This window comes from Hypanus sabinus, chromosome 9, assembly GCF_030144855.1.
Source record: "Hypanus sabinus isolate sHypSab1 chromosome 9, sHypSab1.hap1, whole genome shotgun sequence".
Taxonomy (NCBI): domain Eukaryota; kingdom Metazoa; phylum Chordata; class Chondrichthyes; order Myliobatiformes; family Dasyatidae; genus Hypanus; species Hypanus sabinus.
Genome location: NC_082714.1, coordinates 299,792 through 326,094, shown reverse-complemented (window position 1 = coordinate 326,094; position 26,303 = coordinate 299,792). Strand labels below are relative to the sequence as shown.

The window sequence follows — 26,303 nt, the reverse complement described above, 5'->3', positions numbered from 1 at the left end:
CCTCCCGACTATTATATAACCATATAACAATTACAGCACGGAAACAGGCCATCTCAGCCCTTCTAGTCCGTGTCGAACGCTTACTCGTCACCTAGTCCCACCTACCTGCACTCAGCCCATAACCCTCCATTCCTTTCCTGTCCATATACCTATCCAATTTTCTTTTAAATGACAAAATCAAACCTGCCTCTACCACTTCTACTGGAAGCTCGTCCCACACAGCTACCACTCTCTGTGTGAAGAAACTCCCCCTTGTGTTACCCCTAAACTTTTGCCCCTTAATTCTCAACTCACATCCTCTTGTTTGAATCTCTCCCACTCTCAATGGAAAAAGCCTATCCACATCAACTCTATCTATCCCCCTCATAATTTTAAATACCTCTATCAAGTTCCCCCCTCAACCTTCTATGCTCCAAAGAATAAAGACCTAACTTGTTCAACCTTTCTCTGTAACTTGGGTGCTGAAACCCAGGTAACGTTCTAGTAAATCTCCTCTGTATTCTCTCTATTTTGTTGACATCTTTCCTATAATTCGGTGACCAGAACTGTATACAATAAAGCACATCTACATGAAACATTGCTGTAGAAAAGCAGCATTCATCATCAAAGATCCTCACCACCCAGACCATGCTCTTTACTCGCAGCTGCCATCAGGTAGAAGGTACAGGTTCCTCAGGGCTCACATCACCAGGTTCAAGAACCATTACTACCTCTCAATTATCAGGCTCTTGAACAAAAGGGGATAGTTACAGTCATTTAAGGACTCTGTTATATTTTTATTTCATGCTTGTTATTTATTGCTATTTATGTATATCTGTATTTGTACAATTTGTTACAGTTTAGAGTTCCTGATGCTTTCATTTACTGTCCTATGGATTTGCTGAGTATGCCCACAGGAAGGGAATCTCAGAGTTGCATGTGGTGACATGTATGTACTCTGATTAGGCTTTTCAGTGCTCCCCAGGGGAATGTTCTCAACTTGGATGGTTGGAGGTTTAGGAGCTTGATCTGGAGTAGGTTGGTGCAATACTTGGGATTTCCTGATGTTTAGATCAAGTCCCAGGAACCTGTAGGCTCTGGAAAAATCATCCATTATGTACAGCAGATCCTCCTGTGAGTGAGCTATGATGGCTTGTCGTCTGCATATTGGAGCTCCATGACTGAAGTAGTTGACACCTTGCTCTTTGCCTTGAACCTGTTAAGGTTAAAGAGCCCCCTTTCTGTCCTGTAGAGAATCTGTACTCCTTGTGGGAGGCCTTGGCCTGTCAGGTGAAGAATAGTTGCAATGAAAACAACAGAGTTGGGGCAATGATGCAGCTTTGGTTGCCTCCAGTCTTGGCCTGAAGAGCTGCTGTTGTTGATGACTGTTGCATTCATCATTGTGTAAGAGCTGCAGGAGATATTTCTCTAGGCACCCAAACACCAAGCTTCTGGTCTATAAAGCTGTAGTCCTTCCATCCTTGCTGTATGGAATGCAGTCATGAACAACATACTACAGGCACATAACATCCCTAGAAACTTACCATCAAAGATGCTTCTGAAAGATTCTGAGAGTTAGTTGTAAAAATAGGCATAGTAACTCCAGCATCCTGGAGGAAGGTAACATTAACTCCATAGCCACAGTCATGTCTCAACACCAATTGCAATGGGTCAGCCACATCATCTGTATGCCTGACTCCCACCCTTCTAACTGGTCTAAATCTCTCTGCAAGCTTTGAAAACCTACTTTATTATCCACAATCTTAGTATCATCTGCATACTTACTAATCCAATTTACCACCCCATCATCCAGATCATTAATGTATATGACAAACAACATTGGACCCAGTACACATCCCTGAGGCACACCACTAGTCACCGGCCTCCAACCTGACAAACAGTTATCCACCACTACTCTCTGGCATCTCCCATCCAGCCACTGTTGATTCCATTTTACTACTTCAATATTAATTTCTAACGATTGAACCTTCCTAACTAACCTTCCGTGTGGAACCTTGTCAAAGGCCTTACTGAAGTCCATATAGACAACATCCACTGCTTTACCCTCGTCAACTGTCCTAGTAACCTATTCAAAAAATTAAATAAGATTTGTCAAACATAACGTTCCATGCACAAATCCATGTTCACTGTTCCTAATCAGACCCTGTCTATCCAGATAATTATATATACCATCTCTAAGAATACTTTCCATTAATTCACCCACCACTGACATCAAACTTACAGGCCGATAATTGCTAGGTTTACTCTTAGAACCCTTTATAAACAATGGAACCACATGAGCAATACGCCAATCCTCCAGCACCATCCCCATTTCTAATGACATTTGAAATATTTCTGACAGAGCCTCTGCTATTTCTACACTAACTTCCCTCAAGGTCCGAGGGAATATCCTATCAGGACCCAGAGATTTATCCACTTTTATATTCTTTAAAAGTACCAGCACTTCCTCTTCTTTAATCATCATGGTTTCCATAGCTACCCTACTTGTTTCCCTTACCTTACCCAATTCAATATGCTTCTCCTTAGTGAATACCAAAGAAAAGAAATTGTTCAAAATCTCTCCCATCTCCTTTGGCTCCACACATAGCTGTCCACTCTGATTCTCTAAGGAACCAATTTTATCCCTCACTATCCTTTAGCTATTAATATAATTGTAGAACACCTCTGGATTTATTTTTCAATGTGCCAAAAGCTTTCTTTACAACCCTATCCACCTGTGACTCAATAAATGATGGACCTGTATTCCCAATCTCACATTCTACCACATTCCCAAAGTGCAACACCTCTCACCTGTCTGCATGAAATTCCATCAGCCATTTTTCAGCCCATTTTTCCAGCTGGTCCAGATCCTGCTGCAAGCCATGATAGACTTCCTCACTGTCACCTACACACCTAGTCTTGGAGTCTTCTGTGAATTTGCTGATCCAGTCAACCACATTATCATCCAGATCATTGATATAGATGGCGAACGACAGACCCAGTGCAGCACACTAGTCACAGGTTTTCAGTCAGAGAAGAAACCATCTTCCACCACTCTCTAGCTTCCTCCACAAATTCAATGTCTAATCCAGTTTATTATTTCAATGTCCTATGTGGGACTTCGTCAAATGTCTTGCTAAAGTCCATGTAGACAACATCCACTGCCCTGCTTTCATCCACTTTCTGGGTATCTTCCTTGAAAAATTCTATAAGATTGATCAGACATGCCCTACCACACTCAAAACCATGTTGACTTAATCTCATAAGTCCCTTTCTATCCAATTTAAAATCAGCAACTTTAAATTCCTTGGTGTTATCATTTTGGAAGACCAGTCCTGGTCCCAGTGTGTAAGAACATTTATGAAGAAAGCACTGCAGCGCCTCTACTTCCTCAGGAGTTTGTGAAGATTCAGCATGATATCTAAAACATTGACAAACTATTATATTGACTAGCTGCATCACAGCCTGGTATGGAAACACCAATGCTCTTCAACAGAAATTCCTACAAAAAGTAGTGGATACAGCCTAGTCTATCAGAGGTAAAGCACTCCCCATCATTGAGCACATCTACATGAAGCATTGTCACAGGAAAGCAGCGTCCATCATAAGGAACCCCACCAACCAGGTCATGCTCTCTTCTCACTGCTGCCATCAGGAAAAGGGTACAGGAACCTCAGTACATGCACCACCAGGTTCAGAAAGTTACTACCCCTCAAAAATCAAGCTCTTAAACCAAAGTGGATAATTTCATTCAACTTCACTTTGATGACACAAAGGTTGGAGGTGTTGTGGATAGTGTTGAGGGCTGTCAGAGGTTACAGTGGGACATTGATAGGATGCAAAACTGGGCTGAGAAGTGGCAGATGGAGTTCAACCCAGATAAGTGTTAAGTGGTTCATTTTAGTAGGTCAAATATGATGGCAGAATATAGTATTAATGGTAAGACTGTTGGTAGCGTGGAGGATCAGAGGGATCTTGGGGTCCGAGTTCATAGGGCACTCAAAGCTGCTACGCAGATTGACTCTGTGGTTAAAAAGACATACAGTGCATTGGCCTTCATCAATCATGGGATTGAGTTTAGCAGCCGAGAGGTAATGTTGCAGCTATATAGGATGCTGGTCAGACCCCACTTGGAGTACTGGGCTCAGTTCTGGTCACCTCACTATAGTCAGAGACTTTTTCCCAGGGTTGAAATGGCTAGCACGAGATGGATATGATAGGGTCTTTTAAGAGACTCCTGGATAGGTACATGGAGCTTAGAAAAATAAAGGCTATGGGAAACCCTAGGTAATTTCTAAGATAAGGACATGTTCACCAAAGCTTTGTGGGCTGAAGGGCCTGTATTGTGCTGTTGTTTTTCTATGTTTCTATGTTTCACTTGCCCCATCATTGAAATATTCCCACAACCTATCGAACAGACACTAAATACCACAGGAACTCAGCAAGATAGGCAGCATCTATGGAAAAGAGTACAATTGACATTTCAGGCCGAGACCCTTTATCAGGACTGAAGAAAAAAGACAAGGTGTCACTGCTAGAAGGTAGGGGGAGCAGAGGAAGAAGCACAAAATGATAGGTGAAACTGGGAATGGGAGGGTTGAAGTAAAGAGCTGGGAAGTTGATTGGTGAGATACAGGGCTGGAAAAGGGAGAGGACTGAAGACCATGGAAGAATTAAAAGGAGGAGGAGCACCAGAGGGAGGTGATAAGCAGGTAAGGAGATAAGGTGAGAGGGAAAAGGGAATGGAGAATGGAGGAGGAAGGAGGGGCATTACCAGAAGTAGGAGAAACCGATGTTCATGCCATCAGTTGACAGCTACCCGGACAGAATATAAGGTGCTGCTCTTCCAACCTGATAGCAGCCTCATCGCATCTGCAAATTCCCAGCTCTTTACTTCACACCTCCTGGTTTCACCTATCACATTGTGTTTCTTCCTCCCTTCCCTCCATCTTCTAGCTCTGACTCCTCCTCTTTCTTTTCTTCCATCCTGATGAAGTGTCTTGAAACGTTGACTATTTACTTTTTTCTATAGATGCTGCCTGGCCTGCTGAGTTCCTCCAGCATTTTGTGTGTGTTGCTTTGATTTCCAGCAACTGCAGATTTTCTCTTGTGTTTGTGATTGGTCCATATCTACAGACTCACTTTCAAGAACTATTGAGTATGCCCACAAGAAAACAAATCAGAGTTGTATATAGTGACATATATGATCTTTGATAATAAATTTACTTTGTACTTTGAACTTATAAATCTGCTACTTTAGAATACCTTATAATAACTTACTCACTACTGATATCAGGCTCACTGGCCTGTAATTTTCCAGCTTATTCCTTGAGCGTTTCTTAAACAACAGAAGAATGTTAGCTATCCTCCAGTCCTTTGGCACCTCTCCTGTGGCTAAAGGTGTTTTAAATATCTCTGCTAGGGCTCTTGCAATTTCTGTACTTGCCTCCTACTGGGTCTGAGAAAACACCTTATCAGGCCCTGGAGATTGATTCACCTTAATTTGTCTCAAGATAGCAAGTACTCCCTGCTTTGTTTCTGTACACAGTCCAACAACTCCCTCCTTCTTTGCCTCACTACTATAGATGCTGTCCATCTCCTGATTAAATATAGGTACAAAAAATCCACTTAACATCTCCCCCATCTCTTTCATTCCATGCTTAGATTATCACTCTGATCTTATAGAGGACCAATTTTGTCCCTTGCTACCCTTTTGCTCTTAATATATCTGTAGAATTCTTTAGGATTCTCCTTCACCTTGTCTTCTAGAGCAACTTCTGTTAGCTCTCCTGATATCCTTCTGCATCATCGTCTGGGATGGTGGGAGGCTACTGCAATAAATCCAAATAGGTTGCAGAAACTTGTTAAATTAGTCAGCTCTATCATGGGTACCAGCCTCTGTAGTATCCAAGACATCTTCGAGGAACGGTGCTTTAGGGAGGCAGCATCCATCATTAAGGATCCCCACCATCCAGGACATGCTCGCTTCACAGTTTTACCATGTAACCATATAACAATTACAGCACAGAAACAGGCCATCTCGGCCCTTCTAGTCCATGCCGAATGCTTACTCTCACCTAATCCCACTGACCTGCACTCAGCCCATAACCCTCCATTCCTTTCCTGTCCATATACCTATCCAATTTTGCTTTAAATGACAATAGCGAACCTGCTTCTACCATTTCTTCTGGAAGCTCATTCCACACAGCTACCACTCTCTAAGTAAAGAAATTCTCCATGTTACCCTTAAACTTTTGCCCCCTAAGTCTCAACTCATGTCCTCTTGTTTGAATCTCCCCTACTCTCAATGGAAAAAGCCTATCCATGTCAACTATCTATCCCTCTCATAATTTTAAATACCACTATCAAGTCCTCCATCAACCTTCTACACTCCAAAGAATAAAGACCTAACTTGTTCAATCTTTCCCTGTAACTTAGGTGCTGAAACCCAGGTAACATTCTAGTAAATCTTCTCTGTACTCTATTCTGTTGATAGTTTTCCTATAATTCGGTGACCAGAACTGTACAAAATACTCCAAATTTGTCCTTACCAATGCCTCGTACAATGTTAACATTACATCCCAACTCCCATACTCAATGCTCTGATTTATAAAGGCCAGCATACCAAAAGCTTTCTTCACCACCCTATCCATATGAGATTCCACCTTCAGTGAACTATGCACCATTATTCCTAGATCACTCTGTTCTACTGCATTCTTCAATGCCCTACCATTTACCATGTATGTCCTAATGTCCTAATTGGATTATTCCTACCAAAATGTAGCACCTCACACTTATCAGCATTAAACTCCATCCACCATCGTTCAGCCCACTCTTCTAACTGGCCTAAACCTCTCTGCAAGCTTTGAAAACCTACTTCATTATCCACAATGCCACCTACCTTAGTATCATCTGCATACTTACTAATCCAATTTACCACCCCATCATCCAGATCATTAATGTATTGACAAACAACATTAGACCCAATACAGATCCCTGAAGCACACCATTAGTCACCAGCCTCCAACCTGACAAATAGTTATCCACCCCTACTCTCTGGCATTACCCATCTAGCCACTGTTGAATCCATTTTACTACTTCAATATTAACACTTAACAATCGAAGCTTCCTAACTAAACTTCCTTGTGGAACCTTGTCAAAGGCCTTACTGAAGTCCATATAGACAACATCCACTGCTTTACCCTCATCAACTTTCCTCGTAACCTCTTCAAAAAATTCAATAAGATTTGTCAAACATGACCGTCCACGCACAAATCCATGCTGACTATTCCTAATCAGACCCTGTCTATCCAGATAATTATATATACCATCTCTAAGAATACTTTCCATTAATTTACCCACCACTGATGTCAAATTGACAGGCCTATAATTACTAGGCTTACTCTTAAAACCCTTTTTAAACAATGGAACTACATGAGCAATACGCCAGTCCTCCAGCACCATCCCCGTTTCAAATGACATTTGAAATATTTCTGTCAAAGCCCCTGCTATTTCTACACCAATTTCCCTCAAGGTCCTAGGGAAAATCTTGTCAGGACCTGGAGATTTATCCATTTTTATATTCCTTAAATACTTCCTCCTCTTTAATTGTCATAGTTTCCATAACTTCCCTACTTGTTTCCCTTACCTTACACAATTCAATATGCTTCTCCTTAGTGAATACCGAAGAAAAGAAATTGTTCAAAATCTCCCCTATCTCTTTCGGCTCCACACATAGCTGTCCACTCTGATTCTCTAAGAGACCAATTTTATCCCTCACTATCCTTTTGCTATTAATATAACTGTAGCAAGCCTTCGGATTTATTTTCACCTTACTTGCCAAAGCAACCTCGTATCTTCTTTTAGCTTTTCTAATTTCTTTCTTAAGATTCTTTGTACATTCTTTATATTCCTCGAGCGCCTCATTTACTCAAAGCTGCCTATATTTATTGTAGATCTCTCTCTTCTTCCGAACCAAGTTTCCAATATCCCTTGAAAACCATGGCTCTCTCAAACTTTTAACCTTTCCTTTCAACCTAACAGGAACATAAAGATTCTGCACCCTCAAGATTTCATTTTAAATTACCTCCATTTCTCTATTACATCCTTCCCATAAAACAAATTGTCCCAATCTACTTCTTCTAAGTCCTTTCGCATCTCCTCAAAGTTAGCCTTTCTCAAATCAAAAATCTCAACCCTGGGTCCAGTCCTATCCTTCTCCATAATTCTATTGAAACTAATGGTATTGTGATCACTGGACCCGAAGTGCTCCCCAACACATACGTCCATCACCTGACCTATCTCATTGCCTAACAGGAGATCCAACACTGTCCCTTCTCTAGTCGGTACCTCTATGCATTGCTGCAAAAAACTATCCTGCACACATTTTACAAACTCCAAACCATTTAGCCCTTTTACAGAATGGGCTTCTCAGTCTATGTGTGGAAAATTAAAATCTCCCACAATCACAACCTTGTGCTTACTACAAATATCTGCTATCTCCTTACAACTTTGCTCCTCCAATTCTCATGGAGAATTACCATGAGTTACCATGGAGAAGGAGATACAGGAGCCTGAAGAAACACACTTAGTGATTCAAGAACAGCTTCTTCCCCTCTGCCATAAGATTCCTATACAGATATTGAACCCATGGACACTAACTCAATACTTCTTAAATTTCTGTTACTTTACACTACTTATTTTAAATTAACTATTAAATAGACAGATACGCTTAATGTAACTCAGTTTTATTCTCTATTTATTGTGTATTTCATTGTACTACTGCAGTTACAGTTAATAAATGTCATGATATATGCTAGTGATATTCAATCTGATTCTGATTCTGAAGTTCTTGCATTTCTTATACTCAAGTACCTCATTTGTTCCTACCTGCCTTTACCTGCTATATACCTCCTTCTTAATCAAGGCCTCATTATCTCTTGAAAAACAAGGTTCCCTAAACCTGTTATCCTTGCCTTTTATTCTGACAGGAACATACAAACTCTGTAATCTCAAAGTTTCATTTTTGAAGACCTCCCACTGACCAAGTACACTTTTACAAGAAAACAACTTGTCTCAATCCACATTCGCCAGGCCCTGCCTCATTCCCTAATATGAAATCTATTTTCACACAGTCTCTCATTGGGATTTTTACATACTGATCAAGGAAACTTTATGAACATATTTGACAAACTCGATCCCATCTAGTCCTTTTACAGTACAGAGTCCCAGTCAATATGCAGAAAGTTAAATTCACCTATTACCTCAACCTTATTTTTCTTGAAATAGTCTGCATTCTTTCTACACATTTGCCCTTCTAAATCCCCCTGACTGTTGGGTGGTCAATAATATAATCCCATGAACATAGTCATCCCTTTCTTATTCCTCAATTTCACCCTTAATTCCTCACTAGACAAGCTCTCCAATCTGTCCTGACTGACTGTGACATTTTCCATGACTAGCAATGCCATCCATCCTCCTTTAATCCCTCTCTTTCTATCATGTCTAAAGCTGCCAGTCCTGCCCCTTCTTCAACCGAGCACTATTGGCCTCAATGTCATAAATCCAGTTGCTGACCTACGCCCTTAGTTCATCCACTTTTCCTACAATACTCCTTGCATCAAAATATACACAACAGAGAACAATAATCCCGCCATGTTCAACATTTCGATTTCTGACTTTATATGTAGACTTAACAGCATCTTTTCCCACAACCTCTCCACTATCTGCTCTGGAACACTGGTTCCTGTGTTTGCCTTTATTACTCAAGGAAATTACTTCAAGAGTTGGGAAGTTCTTTGCAGCCTTATAAAATTCCAGTTGGGCCACACCAGAGTATTAGATTCAGTTCTGGGCATCCTGTTATAGGAAGGATGTGGAGACTTGGGACGGGGTGCAGAAGAGGTTTACCAGGATGCTCCCTGGATTAGAAGGCCTGTGCTGCAAGAAGTTAGATGCTGAGTTCCTTTTTCTGGAGTGGCGGAAGCTGAGGAGAGATCTGATAGATGTTTATAAGATTATGAGATTGTAGATAGAGCAGACAATGGGTATCTTTTACTTAGGGTTGCAATGTCTCATACCAGAGGGCATGTATTAAAGGTGAGATGGGGTAAGTCCAAAGGAGATGTGTCTATTTACAGAGAGAGTGGTTGGTGCCTGGGGTACTGGTGGAGGAATATACAATAGAGGTTTGTGGCTTTTGGATAGGTAAGTGAAGAGATGAGTTCAGATGGCCAGTAGGTTATTAATTTAGTAGATTCCGCACCATGTGGTGGGCAGAAGAGCCTGTCTTTGTGCTGCACTGTTAGAATTAGAGACCCTGTGTAAAAATTTATTTGATCTGCCTTTGGGCACTTTTAGAATTACATATGATTCCTTTACTCAGAAACAGATTTAAAGAAAAGATGTGATGGATCGAAATACCATGGTCAGCCACACCATTTGACTTCCCAAGTGATTGTATTTATCGACTTCGAATAACTTGTGACCTTTCTTTGTTCCACAGCCTGTGACTGTCACCCCGTTGGAGCTGCTGGTAAAACATGCAATCAAACAACAGGACAGTGTCCGTGTAAGGATGGTGTGACAGGCATCACATGCAACCGGTGTGCCAAGGGTTACCAACAGAGTCGGTCTCCAGTTGCTCCTTGTATAAGTAAGTTATTCTTTGTTTCCCTTATCCAGGTGAGAAACAAGTCATAGATCAGTACATTAGTCAGGGGTGTAAACAGGTCAGAGGTCAGTACAAAGGATGGGGATGTAAAAAGGTCAGAGGTCAGCACAGGGCAGATGTAAACAGAACAGAGGTCAAGGATGGGTGTAAACAGGAAGTGCTTGTTATCCTGAGGCAAATCAGAGTAGATAAATCACTAGGACCTGACAGGGTATTCCCTCAGACCTTGAAGGAGACTAGTGTTGAAATTGCAGGGGCCCTAGCAGATATATTTAAAATGTCTGTATCCATGGGTGCGGTGCCAGAGGTCTGGAGGATAGCTCATGTTGTTCCGTTGTTTAAAAAAGGCTCTAAAAGTAATCTGGGAAATGGCAGGCCAGTAAGTTTGACATTGGTAGTAGGTAAATTATTGGAAGGAGTACTAGAGATAGGATCTACAAATATTTAGATAGATGGGCTTACTAGGGAGAGTCAACATGGCTTTGTGCATGGTAGGTCATGTTTAACAAATCTATTAGAGTTTTCCGAGGAGGTTACAAGGAAAGTGGATGAGGGGCAGGCAGTGGATGTTGTCTACATGGACTTCAGTAAGGCCTTTGACAAGGTCCCGCATGGGAGGTTAGTTAGAAAGATTCAGCCACTAGGTATACATGGTGAGGTAGTAAATTGGATTAGACATTGGCTCAATGGGAGAAGTCAGAGAGTGGTAGTGGAGGATTGCTTCTCTGAGTGGAGGCCTGTGACTAGTGGTGTGCCACAGGGATCAGTGCTGGGTCCTTTGTTATTTGTCATCTATATCAATGATCTGGATGATAATGTGGTAAATTGGAGCAGAAAATTTGCTGATGATACAAAGATTGGAGGTGTAGTGGACTGTGAGGAAGGTTTTCAAAGCTTGCAGAGGGATTTGGACCAGCTGGAAAAATGGGCTGAAAAATGGCAGATGGAGTTTAATACAGTCAAGTGGGAGGTATTGCACTTTGGAAGCAAAAACCAAGGTAGAACATACAAGGTAAATGGTAAGGCACTGACGAGTGCAGTGGAACAGAGGGATTTGGGAATACAGATACAAAATTCCCTGAAAGTGGTGTCACGGGTAAATAGGGTCGTAAAGAGAGCTTTTGGCACATTGGCCTTTATAAATCAAAGTACTGAGTATAAGAGTTGAAATGTTATGGTGAGGTTGTATAAGACATTGGTGAGGCCAAATTTGGAGTATTGTGTTCAGTTTTGGTCACTGAATCACAGGAAGGATATTAATAAGTTTGAAAGAGTGCAGAGAAGGTTTACAAGGATGTTGCCGGGATTTGAGAAACTGAGTTACAGAGAAAGGCTGAATAGGTTAGAACTTTTATTCCCTGGAGCGTAGAAGAACGAGGGAAGATTTGATAGAGGTATATAAAATTATGATGTGTATTGATAGAGTGAATGCAAGCAGGCATTTTCCACTGAGGCTAGGGGACAAAAAAACCAGAGGACATGGGTTAAGGGTGAAGGGGGAAAAGTTTAAAGGGAACATTGGTGGGGGTCTTCTTCACACAGAGAGTGATGGGAGTGTGGAATAAGCTGCCAGATGAAGTGGTAAATGTGGGCTCACTTTTAACATTTAAGAAAATCTTGGACAGGTACATGGATGAGAGGTGTATGGAGGGATATGGTCCAGGTGCAGGTCAGTGGGACTAGGCAGAAAAATGGTTCAGCACAGCCAAGAAGGGCCAAAAGGCATGTTTATGTGCTGTAATGTTCTATGGTTCTAATAATCAAAATAAATGTATAACTTAACAAGTCTCTATCAGTCTCTCTGGGGGTTTATGAACACGAGTAGATTTTCTAAGTGGTTCTCACTGTTCTACTGGTTCATTGTTATTTTCATGTTTTGTCTGGTCTGCATCAGTTAACGGAAACTCTGAAGTTGGCGCTTTCTTGAGATCTTTGTGAAGAAATCGCAATTCATTCATTAACTGGGTGATCTCTTTTTTATGCTGAGACCTCATCATTTCAATAAAACTTCTCAATTCCTTCACTTGTGCTTTCACTTCTTCAATTGGATCCTGATTCTTGTCACTCTTTGGCTTCAGATCAGTATTGTACTATACCGACAAGTTTGGTTTTGGTGGCAATGCTTTGTCAGATGCTGGTAACAAAGGATGGGTCTGGGATTTTTCTTTATTACTTCTTTTACTTTTGCCACATTGGAATCAAATACTGTTCTCTGTCTCTTTCATTAAATCACTGTCTCTGACTCTGTGTCACAGTCCAGGACTAAGTTCCTTTTCACCAGATTCAGCCTGTCACAGGCAGATAAACCCAGTATTGACTGTACCTTTTTTTAGTACTACCACAAATGAAAGCGTGTGCTCCATATTTTTGTGTGATACTTTTGCCACATATGTTCCCTTAACTGGAATATCTGCACCTGAATACCCAGTCACTTTTATATTTGTCTGATATAACTTTGGTCTTGGCTTTAGTGCATTAAACTCAGATTCTGCAAGAATATTTATTTGTGTTCCAGTATCCAATTTAAACAGAATAATGTTTTGGTTCACTTGCAATGGCATAGTCTAGTCATTCTTACTTTGTTCGTTTTCACAAAGCACATCAATATAAAACTCCTCACGTTCATTTTCAAGAACTGCATTTACGTGTTTTATTTCCTTTCTACTTCTGCAACAGCATGAAAAATGATTACTCTTACCACAGTTATTGCACATTTTCCCATACGCTGGGCACTTTTTTGGCTGATATTGCCACCCACAATGATCACAAAGTTTTTTTCCTTTCAGATGACGTCTTGCTCGCTGTCAGTTTTGTTACCGCTTCATTATTTTTTCTAACATGTTTGCAGTTATTCACAGCGTGTATGCTGCAGTTCTGAATAAAAAGATCTTTAGCCTGCGACTTTGCGGTTTCTGAAGCTTTGCAGAGAATCAAAGCTTTTTCCAAATTTACGTCTGGTTCTCTCAAGAGTCTTTCTCTCAAATCATTATACAGAATGCCACAAACAATACTGTCTTTGATGAGAGAGTCTGTCAGCTCTGCAAACTTGCATGTTTTACTGTGGTTTCTCAATTCCATAACAAATTGATCAATCATTTGACCAGCTTTCTGCTTACATGTAAAGAATTTATATCTCTCATACATCCCATTGTGCTTCGGTATACAAAATGCTACAAGCTTGTTGATTATCGCTTTTAGATTCAAATTATCTCCAAAAGTAAAATGGTTATATACCTCAATTGCGTCATCACCAATCATGTGGAGTAGAATGGCAGCTTTCTTTTGTTCCATTTTATATTCTGCTCTGATTGCCAATAAGTTTCAAAACACTGTTTAAATCTTTTCCAGTTTTCAGCTACATTTCTTGTCAGCTGAAGTGTCGATGGGGTTTGCAACACTTCCATTTTTAAAGCTGTTAGCAAACAACAAAAAAGTTTGCACTTTTTTTGTCGATTATCTTCTTCGCTACTCCTGCGTTTAGCAAACGTATTATTCTTCCAGACCAACCTCTGATACCACATTGTGTTCTTTATACATACCATGGGTTACAAAGAACAAACCATATTCTGGAAGAATTAAAACTAGAAATTTTATTTACAACAGCAAACAGCAACCACGTTTTTAACACTGCATGCTTCTAGATCATTCTGTCATTTCTGTGCATGCTCATAACTCTGTCCAATCACATTCTGACATGTGACACATGATATCACCACAAGTACAGTGAGATAAAAGTTCAAATGTCAGTACACAGGGCAGTGGTGTAAACAAATCAGATGTCAGTACACAGGACGGGTTCAAGCAGGTCAGAGGTCAGCACACAGTACAGGGGTATGAACAGGTCAGATGTCAGTACACAGGACAGTGAGAAAACTGGTTATAGAACATAGAAAACCTACAGCCCAATACAGGCCCTTTGGACCACAAAGCTGTGTCGATCATGTCCTTACCTTAGAAATTAGCTAGGGTTATCCATAGCCCTCTATTTTTCTAAGCTCCGTATACCTATTCAGGAGCCTCTTAAAAGACCCAATCGTATCCGCCTCTACCATTGCCACCAGTGGCCCATTCCACACACTCAACATTCTCTGCATAAAAAAAACTTGTCCGTGACATCTCCTCTATACCTACGTCCAACACCTTAAAAATGTGCCCTCTCATGCTAGCTATCTCAGCCCTGGGAAAAAGCCTCTGACTATCCACATGATCAATGCCTCTCATCATCTTATACACCTCTATCAGGTCATTTCTCATCTTCCATCTCTCCAAGGAGAAAAGGCCAAGTTCAGTCAAACTATTCTCATAAGGCGTGCACCCCAATCCAGGCAACATCCTTGTAAATCTCCACTGCACCCTTTCTGTGGTTTCCACATCCTTCCTGTAGTGAGGCGACCAGAACTGAGCACAGTACTCCAAGTGGGGTCTGACCAGGGTCCTATGTAGCTGCAACATTACCTCTGGGCTCCTAGACTCAATCACACGATTAATGAAAGCCAATGAACTGTATGCCTTCTTTGTGCACGGTGACGCCCAGTCTGAAGTGCGTGGCCTAATTATGCCGGCTGTTAGCATGTATTTAATTTCTTGTTCAACCATTTTATTTTTGTCTTGGTTCATTCTGTAAGGGTGCCGCTTAATGGGATCAACTTTATCTACAACTATGTCGTGCACCACAGCTATGCACAGTCTGGGAATGTCAGGGACTAAATCTTTATACTTGTTAATTAAACTCTTCAGTTGTTTTTGCTGCCTTGACTGTAAAAATGTTGAATCTTTCCATCAATATTTTTCAAAACATCAGAATTCCCAAGCCTTGTGGAAACTACATGGAGCTTATTAAAATTATCTGGTATTCCAGTACCAGACACCACAGTCTCCTCTGTTGTCATAACAGTACTTACAGGTGCTGGTTCAGGGTCATGATAACACTTGATCATATTTACGTGGACGAGCTGTGTAGCCTTCTGTTAGTCAGAATTCTAATAACATAATTCCAGGAATCAATTTCCTTAATTATTTCATATGGTCTACTAAATCTCGCTTGAAGGGGGTTGGTAAGGAGGGGGAACAGCACCAGGACTCTTTCTCCAACACGATATCTCCATTCTCTTGCTCTCCTGTCATACCACTGTTTCATGTTTATCTGAGAGTGCTGTAAATTCTGCTTTGCAAGGTCACAAGCCTTGTTAAGTATGTCTCTGAATTCCAAAACATAACTAAGCACGCTCATACTTACATTCTGATCTGACCATTGCTCTCTGAGTAGGGTCAAAGGTCCCCTAGCTTTGTGACCAAAAACAAGTTCTAATGGACTGAACCCCAAAGACTCTTAAATCAAATCTCTAACAATAAATAGGACAAGGGAACTCTTTCATCCCAATTTCTTCCATATTCCACACAGTATGTTCTAATCATCATCTTAAGAGTGGAGTGAAACCGCTGCAAAGCCCCCTGGGACTCTGGGTGAAGTGCAGATGACACAATGTGCTTAGCTCTCAACTCTTTAACTGTCCCCTGGAATGTTTTCAAAGTAAAGTTAGTACCCTGGTCAGATTGGATTTCTTTAGGTAGACCTACCAGTGTGAAAAATTTTATAAGGGCTTTTACCACAGTCTTGGCCCCGATATTTCTGACCTAGATGCAGCACACATGATGGTTAACAAATACTCATAACTAGCGGCAGTCCTTGGCAATGGGCCAACACAATCCACCATGACCCTAGAAAAAAGTTCACCAAAAGCAGGTATATGTCTAAGTGGTGCTGCTGTGATCACCTGATTAGGTTTTCCCACAACCTGACAGGTATGGCAAGTCTTGCAAAAATTCACAAAATCCTTTCTTAAATTAGGCCAGTAGAATTCCTTCATAATCCTGTTTACTGTCTCTCTCACTCCAAAATGTTCACCTAAAGGCATACTATGAACCATGTTTAAAATCTCAGCCTGTAAATTTTCAGGACCACAACTTGATGTTCAATGGCCCAATCCTCACTTGCAGGCACAGTGGGTGATCTCCATTTCCTCATTAGCACCCCATCCTTAAGATAATACCCTGCTGACTCTCTCTGAACCTCCTGTTCTGTGAGAGCTGTCTCCTTTAATGCAGCAATTTCAGAATCTCAACTTTGTTCTGCTATAAATTCATCCCTGGACAAGGACAAACCTTTTTCATCCTTCTTATTACCTGAATCCTGTTGTAACATGGAAGGTAGAAAAGTCTCTGACAAATTCTCATGTTAAACCTCTGTATTTGCTATCTGCATCAGCAGCCTTTTTAGATATGTTTCGGGTCACTGTGCATGCAGGATACACATCAGTATCTGTGTGTGGGTCGTCAGCTACAGGTTTTCCTGTTAGCTGTACTGCTGAATAAACATCCCCACCTGCAAGGTCATTACCCAGCAAGACATCAACGTTCTCTATTGGCAACTCAGATCATACCCCGATCTTAACAGGTCCTGATACCAATTTTCATTTCGACATTACCTTATGCAAAGGCACAGACTCAGTCCCCTTTCCAATTCCCTTAATAATATTGACTTCATCAGTTTTTGTCTCATCACTGAAGTCCAAAACACTATCCAATATTAGTGACTGAAAAGCCCCAGAATCTCTCCAGATTCTCACTGGAACCGGGGTGGACCCCTCTTTTACAGACACAAACCCCTGAGATAAACCGCTCAAATCCCTCTTGCACTCGGTCAGACCCTTTCTTTCTCCATGGCATCTCAACTGACTGAACAAAACCAGTTGGGCTTGTCTGCTTTTCCTTTCCTTTTTCCCTTTTCATAGCAAAACAATTTGCCACCACATGACCAGGCTTCTTACAATAGTGACAGGTGAAACTGGAAAAATTCCCTTTTGACTGCTTTCCTTCCTCCTTACTCTTGTCACTAGTTCCCAACTTACTCTCTGGTTTAACCTATGGGGTCTCTTTGTTATCCCTGCTACTTTGGTAGTTTCTGCTTGGGAAAAATTTTAACTTGTGGGTTAAAGCATACTCATCTGCTAACCTAACAGACTGACAGGGTCACAGCCTCTTTTTCATTCAAATACGTCTTGATGTTGTCAGGAACTCAGTTTTTAAATTCTTCAATCAGCATCAACTCCCTCAAATTGTTAATGTCTTCATTCACCCTTTTTGAGGTACACCAATGATCAAAGTACACCCGTTTTTCATGGGAAACTCCACATAAGTTTGGCTCCCGGACTTCTTCAAGTCTCTGAACTTTTGTCTATACACCTCCAGAACCAACTCATGGACTTTAAGCACTGCATCTTTCACTGATTCATAATTCTTTGACTGTTCAAGGATCAGGGCAGGATACGCCTGCTGAGCCTTCCCCTTCAACACACTTTGTACCATGACAGCCCACTCATCCCTTGGCCATTTCCAAGTCTGGGCCACCTTTTCAAAGTGTAGGAAATACCAGTTGACCTCAGCTTCATCAAATGGTGGTACTAACATAATTTCTTGGCTGATATTAAATGGCACCACCAACTCATCAACACAATCTGGCACTGGACCTCCTTGCTGTATCCTCTCTATCCTAGTCAGCTCATACTGCCTCCGCCTTTCTGTTTCGTCCCTCTTTTTGTCTGCCTTCCTAGCCTCATGTAACTTCTGCTTTTCTGCTTCATCATCCTCAAGCTGTTTTAAATGCAACTCATACTCATAATTCAGTTTTGCTGCCTGAAGCTGAACCTCAGCCCCAGTAAGTACTTTACCTTCAGCAAACATTTCCAACACCTCCTCGTTGAATTTCCCCTTGGCTACATAATGCTGTGCTATTAACAGCTGTATCTGAGCCTTCTTCATTTGAGTGGTCACTTTAATTTTTAACTTACGAGCAATACCCAACAGTACATCCCTCTTAGCATCATCCAAGGCCTCCAGGGTTGGTTCTGCCACAAACTTACTAACCTCAAACTCCATTTCTGCTGATAATCCACTCACACAAATAAAAAGGGAATTTCCCAAATCAAATCAACTAGTCATTCAAGTCCCCAACAAGTTTTAGATTGGCTCCAATGTGTTCATATCCCAGACGAGCCCCCAATTTTGTTACATACCCCATAACGGGTTAACATCTGGGTAGAGTTGCAGACAGAAAGAGGGAGTTGCTTTGTCTTCCTAGTGCCAATGCTGATGCCGATCCTCTACATTGTCCTCCTGCTCCCAAAACTTACAGTCACCGATTTGTGATCACAAAAAGAGGACCATTTTCCACAGTAACGCTATCAACCCAGGTAAGGGTTAAACACACTGATAGTGTTCCACCGGTCACTCCTTTGTCCACACTGTGAGCAAAAGCCCCACCCTTGTTGTGGGTACACAAAGCTCACCAGTGTCTTCCGTGTCTCTGGCGTGCCATGTGTCTGATTAAAAAGCTGACTGACCTTGTATATATCACCAGTGCGGAACACGAGCTGTCTATCATATAGCTCCACCTTTGTTTCCAAGGCAACTCACAGACTTTCTCACTCTCTGTTGCTCTCTCTCCCTGCTGAAATAGCACACCTGTTTGTTCCCTCTCTCTCTTTTTAAAGGTACAGTCCAGTTTAGAATAATCCTTCAGATCTTGTCACATGGACCACAATCCATTAGTGTTTCTGAACAAACTGAAGGATAAGAATAGAAGTCTGATCTTAACTGGAGTCTGATCTTGCAAGAGTATGACATGGAAACAAAACAAGTAGAAGGTACTGACAATATTATGGCAGACTGTTTGTCTAGATGGTAAGTTTAAGTTTGTATTGCTCTGCTATGTTACCTGATAATTACACATATACTGCCTTAAGCTGTATAATTGATACTAAAGACAAAAAATTTGCTGTTTCATCAAAATTTTTCTTAAAAGGAGGGAGGTGTGACGAGATCTGAAGGATTATTCTAAACTGGACTGTGCCTTTAAAAAGAGAGAGAGGGAGCAAACAGCTTGTGTGCTATTTCAGCAGGGAGAGAAAGCAACAGAGAGAGAGAAAATCTGAGAGTTGCCTTGGAAACAAAGGTGGAGCTATATGACGGACAGCTCGTGTTCTGCACTGATGATATATACAAGGTCAGTTGACTTTTTAATCAGACACATGGCACGCCAGAGACAAGGAAGACACTGGTGAGCTTTGTGTGCCCACAACAAGGGTGGGGTTTTTGCTCACAGTGTGGACAAAGGAGTGACCGATGGAATGCCATCGGTGTGTTAACTCACGCCTGGGTTGATAGCGTTATTGTGGACAACGGTCCTCTTTTTGTGGTCACAAGTCAGTGACTAAGTTTCAGGAGCAGGAGGACGATGTGGAGGATCAGCATCAGCATTGGCACTAGGAAGACAAAACAACTCCCTCTTTCTCTCTGCAACTCTACTCAAATCAAATTCCTGAACTGAACTGACTACTTACCATTCCACCATAAGACTGTATCATCTAATCCCCTGAGCTGGGAATAAAGCTTGGGAACTTTATTTACTCACTTATATATGCATACACCTTGCTAACCTGTTTACCTTATCTTGTTTTGTATTACTTTATCACGTAGTTACTAATAAAAATAGAGTTTACAATGGAAGACCCAGACTCCAGGTGTGCCCATTTCTGCTGGGTCTTTTTAACCCGTTACGGGGTACGTAACAGGTGACCAGAACTGAGCCCAGTACTCCAAGTTGGTCCTATATAGCTGCAACATTACTTCTCGGCTGCTAAACTCAATCCCACAATTGACGAAGGCCAATGCACCATATGCCTTCTTAACCAGAGAGTCAACCTGCGCAGCAGCCTTGAGTGTCCTGTGGACTCGGACCCCAAGATCCCTCTGATCCTCCACACTGCCAAGAGTCTTACCGTTAATACGATATTCTGTCATCATATTTGACCTACCAAAATGAACCACTTAACACTTATCTGGGTTGAACTCCATCTGCCACTTCTCAGCCCAGCTTTGCATCCTATCGATGTCCCTCTGTAACCTCTGATAGCCCTCCACATTATCTACAACACCCCCAATCTTTATGTTATCCGCATATTTAGTTACCCATCCCTTCACTTCTTCATCCAGGTCATTTATAAAAATCATGAAGAGTAGGTGTCCCAGAAAAGATCTCTGAGCACACCACTGGTGACCAACCTCCATGCAGAATATGACCCGTCTACAACCACTCTTTCCCTTCTGTGGGCAAGCCAGTTCTGGATCCACAAAGCAATGTCTCCTTGGATCCCATGCCTCCTTACTTTCTCAATAAGCCTTGCATGGGGGACCTTATCAAAGCAGTATTTCTAGCGCTTTGAAATTTGTATCACTTGGCCTTTCTTAATGATGACTGTGAACAAGCCATCGCCCTAACAAGCTAATTAAGGTCTGAGACCTTGGTAAAAGTTATCTGAGAGCTCAAATCTCTTGGGGTGCCCAAACCTTTGCATGGTGCTCCTTTCCTTTTTTTCACTTTAAAATTGTACAGAATAAAAATCTTGCTTAAAATATTGAAAAGAATGTTTCATCTTTAACTTTATGACTTTTGGAGATCAGTTCATCTTCTACTCACTTAACTATTCACTGTAACAGAAATTTTGACCAAGGTTGCCAAAATATTTGCATGCCACTGTATATCCTGACCTTGGCGAAACTGAATGCCGCAGGCCATCGGTGGTTGGTGGCGTTGTCTGTCTATGATTTCAGCCTGAAGTACTGGCCGGGAAGCAGGAACATTGATACTGATGCTTTGTCCCGATGGGCGCATGAGGGACTGGTCAGGGACGAGGAGTGGGAGAGCATTTCTGCTCCAGGGGTGAAGGCCCTGTGCCATCACTTGAAGGCAGAGGGAAAGGAGGGGCAGGATCGAGTGGTGGATCAATTGGGAGCTTCTGATAATGCCATCCTCCAAGTTTAAAGTAACCTGACTGTTCTGAAGACAAATCAGCTGCCGGAATTGAGGTCGGAGGAAGTGGCTGCTCATCGGTACCATTTAGTCAACGGTCGAACAGGGAGGCAAGGCTCAGGCGGAGAAGACGGAACACGTGTTGGTGACCCCACTACTGAGAGAATGGCCTCGGTCGGAGTTGCGGAACCAGATATTATACGGTCACATCACGACTGGACCAACCTCGGCGTTCCCAGCTGGTTCTGCTGGAGAGATATCAGAAGATTGCGTTGAAGTCACTTTATGATGATTCTGGACATTTTGGGGTGGAAAAGATGTATGGATTGCTCAGAGACCGGTTTTACTGGCCCTGGATGAAGAAGGTCAAAGAATACTGCAATGTATTCAATGCATACGTTAGAAGACACAGCCTACACAGGCAGCTCCCTGTCCCACTTGCAGAGTGCGGGGCCTCTGGACCTGGTGTGTATGGATTTCCTGTTAATAGAACTCGATGCCAGCAACACGGCAAATGTCCTAGTCATCACAGACTACTACACCAGATATGCTCAGGCTTTTCCTACCAAGGACCAGAGGACATCTAAGTTGGCAAAGGTGTCATGGGAGAAGTATTTCATTTATTACGGCCTCCCCAGGTAGATACATAGTGATCAGGGATGGGATTTCGAGAGCAGACTCATCCATGAGTTACTGGGCATGCTTGGAGTCAAGAAGTCGAGGACCATGCCCTATCACCCACAGGGTGATCCCCAGCCAGAGAGGTTTAATCGGACCTTGCTAGATATGCTCGAGACCCAGGAGATCAGCAAGAAGAACAGGTGGAATCAACATATTGGACATCTGCTCCACAGTTACAACTATACTCGAAATGAAGCTACTGGATACTGGTTATATTATCTGATGTTTGGGCACGAGGCAAGGTTGCCCATTGACCTTTGTTTTGGGACTGACGAGAGTAACTTACCACCAAAGACTTATCTGAAGTATGTGTCTGACATGAGAAGAGAGCTGAACAGGGCTTTTGAATTAGCTGGGGTCACAGCTGCTAGGCAGAATCAAGGAAATAAGAGAAGGTATGATCAAAAAGTGAGGTTCTCCAAACTCCTGCTGGGAGACCGGGTTCTCATAAGGAATTTGGGGATATCTGGAAAATACAAACTGGCAGACTGCTGGGCAGCATAAGGGGGGGCATGGCTCCATATACCTGTCCAGGAGTCTCCACTATCCACATGATCAATGCCTCTCATCATCTTATACACTTGTATCAGGTCACCTCATCCTCCGTCACTCCAAGGGAAAAAGGCCGAATTCACTCAAACTATTCTCATATGGCATGCTCCCTATTCCAGGCAACATCTTTGTAAATCTCCTCTGCACCCTTTCTATGGTTTCCACATCCTTCCTGTAGTGAGGTGACCAGAAATGAGCACAGTACTCCAAGTGGGGTTTGACCAGGGTCCTATATAGCTGCAACATTACCTCTTGGCTCCTAAACTCAATCCCATGATTGATGAAGGCCAATACACCGTATGCTTTCTTATCCACAGAGTCAACCTGCGTAGCAGCTTTGAGTGTCCTATCGACTCGGACCCCAAAATCCCTCTGATCCTCCACATTACCAACAGTCTTAACATTAATACTATATTCTGCCATCATATTTGACCTACCAAAATGAACCACCTTATACTTATTTGGATTGAACTCTATCTCCCACTTCTCAGCCCAGTTTTGCATTCTATTAACATCCTGTTGTAACCTCTGACTGTCATGGTCCAGTCCATGAAATCTGCATTCCAGTTCACGGTCTGGTCTGTTTACTCTGGACTCCGGGACTTCCGGCTGTCCCTTGTTTCAGTTAGGTTTAATCATAGGCACCTGATTCTCGCCTTGGGGCTGGGAATATAAGTGACCCTGGGGTCGAGTGTGGTTGCTGGTTTGTCTTGTCAGTATCCCCTTGGAGCTGTCTGCTGGTGGAAGGCTAGAGCAGCCATTTGTGATCTCTAGACCTGGTTGGAGGACCACTGCTTCATGAAGCCTTGTTGTCTCTAGTTGGATTTGTCATCATGATATGGATTTGGCCATTTCTGGGGCCAGATGAGTAGATGTCTGCCACTCCGAGTTAGATATGGATTTGGCTGTTTCCGTAGCTAGCCAAGGTTACTGGCTGCCGTGAGACTCGCAGCCACCCTGGATTGAGCTCCCTTCCTGTCCTTGCCTCTGTGGGGTAAGTCAGGCCGTCCTTGATGTTACTTTGTGGTTGGATCTGTCCCTTCCTGTCCTTGTCTCCGTTGGGTAAGTAGGCTGTCTTTGCTGTTACCCTGAGGCAGGACTGTCCTCTTCCCCTCCCCATCTGAATCCCTGACAGTTTCCTCAGCGGTTTACCTTGGCAGTCATCCCGGCCCAGCATCCATGGAAGGGGCCTGGCCCTACTAAAGCATCCTGGCCCGACGTCCTAGGAAGGGTCCTGGAAGGAGTGCCTCATCCTGCCCAGGAGTGCCTTGGAGAACCCAAGCCTCGAAGAATGTCCTTGCCTAGTTCTGGGTTCCTAGGCCAAGTCAAGACCCAGGTTCTGGGTCCTTGTCCAGTCTCTGGTTCTGAGTCCAAGTCCAGGTTCCTAGTTCCCAGTTCCTTGTCCTGGTCCTGTTTTCCTAGCCAAAGTCCTACCCCGTGTACCTTTCCCAGCACCTAGTCTGTGTCCAGTCCTGTCCCTAACTCTAGTACAGGCCAATTCTGAGTACTTCAGTGCCCATGACTTGCATTTGGGTCCTTTCGCAATGCCCCCCGACCCGTATGGCACTGACAGCCCTCCATACTTTTCACAACAGCCCCAACCTTTGTGTCATCAGCAAATTTACTAACCCATCCCTCCACTTCCTCATCCAGGTCATTTATAAAAATCACAAAGAGTAGGGGTCCCAGAACAGATCCCTGAGGCACACCACTGGTGATTGACCTCCATGCAGAATATGACCCATCTACAACCACTCTTTGTTTTCCGTGGGAAAGCTAGTTCTGGATCCACAAAGCAATGTCCCCTGGATTCCATGCCTCCTTACTTTCTCAATAAGCCTTGCATGGGTACCTTGTCAAATTCCTTGCTGAAATCCATATATGCTACATCTACTGCTCTACCTTCATCAATGTGTTTAGTCACAGCCTCAAAAAATTCAATCAGGCTCGTAAGGCATGACCTGCCTTTGACAAAGCCATGCTGACTATTCCTAATCATATTATGTCTCTCCACATGTTCATAAATTCTGCCTCTCAGGATCTTCTCCATCTGCTTACCAACTACTGGGCAGCGAACAGTACACAGGACAGCAGTGCAAGCAGGTCAGAAATCAGTACACAGGACTGAGCTGTAAACAGGACAGTATACAGAACAGGGGTGCAAACATCAGGAGTTAATACACAAGACAAGTAAACAGTTCAGAGGTCAGTCTACAGGATAGGGGTGTAAACAGGTCAGGATCAGTGCACAGGACAGGGGAGTAAACAGGTTAGAGGTCAGTACACAGGGAAGGGGTGTAAACAAATAGATTGATAAATAAGTACTTTGATCCCAAAGGAATAAGTGTTGAAGTAGCATTGCAAGTGCACAGATATACAAATTTTAGAAGAGAAATAAGAAGAATAAGAAAATAACTTAACTTATTTCAGAGAGAGAAGCATAAGTCATATGTATCAGTATTGTCAAGGAATAAAGATAATTACTGAGGCATGAGAGAGGAGGTGGATATGACCCATCATATAGGAGGAGGAGGATACTTCTGGAAATGATGGCAGAGAAGAGATGGCTGAGGTTTTTGAGAATAGTTCACAAAGCACAGGATAGAGATGTACCACAGAAAAAGGAGTCCTTAAAGGACAGGGTAGGCTATGGTGGCTGACAAGGAAGTTAAGGACTGCATAAAAGTTTTTTCAGTTATATAAAGAGTAAAAAAGAGTTGAGAGTTGATATCAGGCCACTTGAAAATGATGCAGGTAAGTTAGTAATGGGGGACAAAGAAATGGCAGATGAACTTAATGTGTACTTTGCATCAGTCTTCACAGTGGAAGACATGAGCAGTGTACCAGAGATCCATGAGTGCCAGGAAATAGGTGTGAGTGCCATTTCTATTACAAAAGATAAAGTGCTAGGCAAACTCAAATATCTTAAAGTGGATAAATCACCTAGATCAGATGGACTACACCCCAGAGAGGTTGCTGAAGAGATAATGGGTGCCTTGGTCCTGATCTTACAAAAATTACTTGATTCTGGCATGGTCCTGGAGGAATGGAAGATTACAAATGTCACTGTACTCTTTAAGAAGGGAAGAAGGCAAAAGAAAGGAAATGATAGGCCAAAAACAAACAAAAGAAAATTTGCAGATGCTGGAAATGCAAGCAACACACACAAAGTGCTGGAGAAACTCAGCAGGCTAGGCAGCATCTGTGGAAAAAAGTACAGTTGACATTTCAGGCCAAGACCTTTCAGCAGGACCAGTTAGCCTAACCTCAGTGGTTGGGAAAATGGTGGGAGTCTTGTATTTATAGAACATAGAATAGTACAGCACATTACAGGCCCTTCTGCCCACAATGTTGTGCTAATCCTCAAATCCTGCCTCCCATATAACCCCCACCTTAAATTCCCCCATATACCTGTCTAGTAGTCTCTTAAACTAGTGAATCTGCCTCCACCACTGACTCAGGCAGTGCATTCCACGCACCAACCACTCTCTGAGTGAAAAACCTTCCTCTAATATCCCTCTTGAACTTCCCTCCCCTTACCTTAAAGGCATG

At 42.4% G+C, this 26,303-nt stretch overlaps 1 protein-coding gene across 1 annotated transcript in view; it reads left to right on the top strand.

Annotated features, from left to right (window-relative positions):
* The window catches only part of LOC132398991 (netrin-3-like), a 469,273-nt gene that overhangs the window by 294,990 nt on the left and 147,980 nt on the right, over positions 1-26,303 (top strand). The window contains exon 4 of the mRNA XM_059978829.1: positions 10,484-10,633. Within this exon, the coding sequence (XP_059834812.1) occupies positions 10,484-10,633 (150 nt within the window). The remainder of the gene's footprint in view (positions 1-10,483; positions 10,634-26,303) is intronic.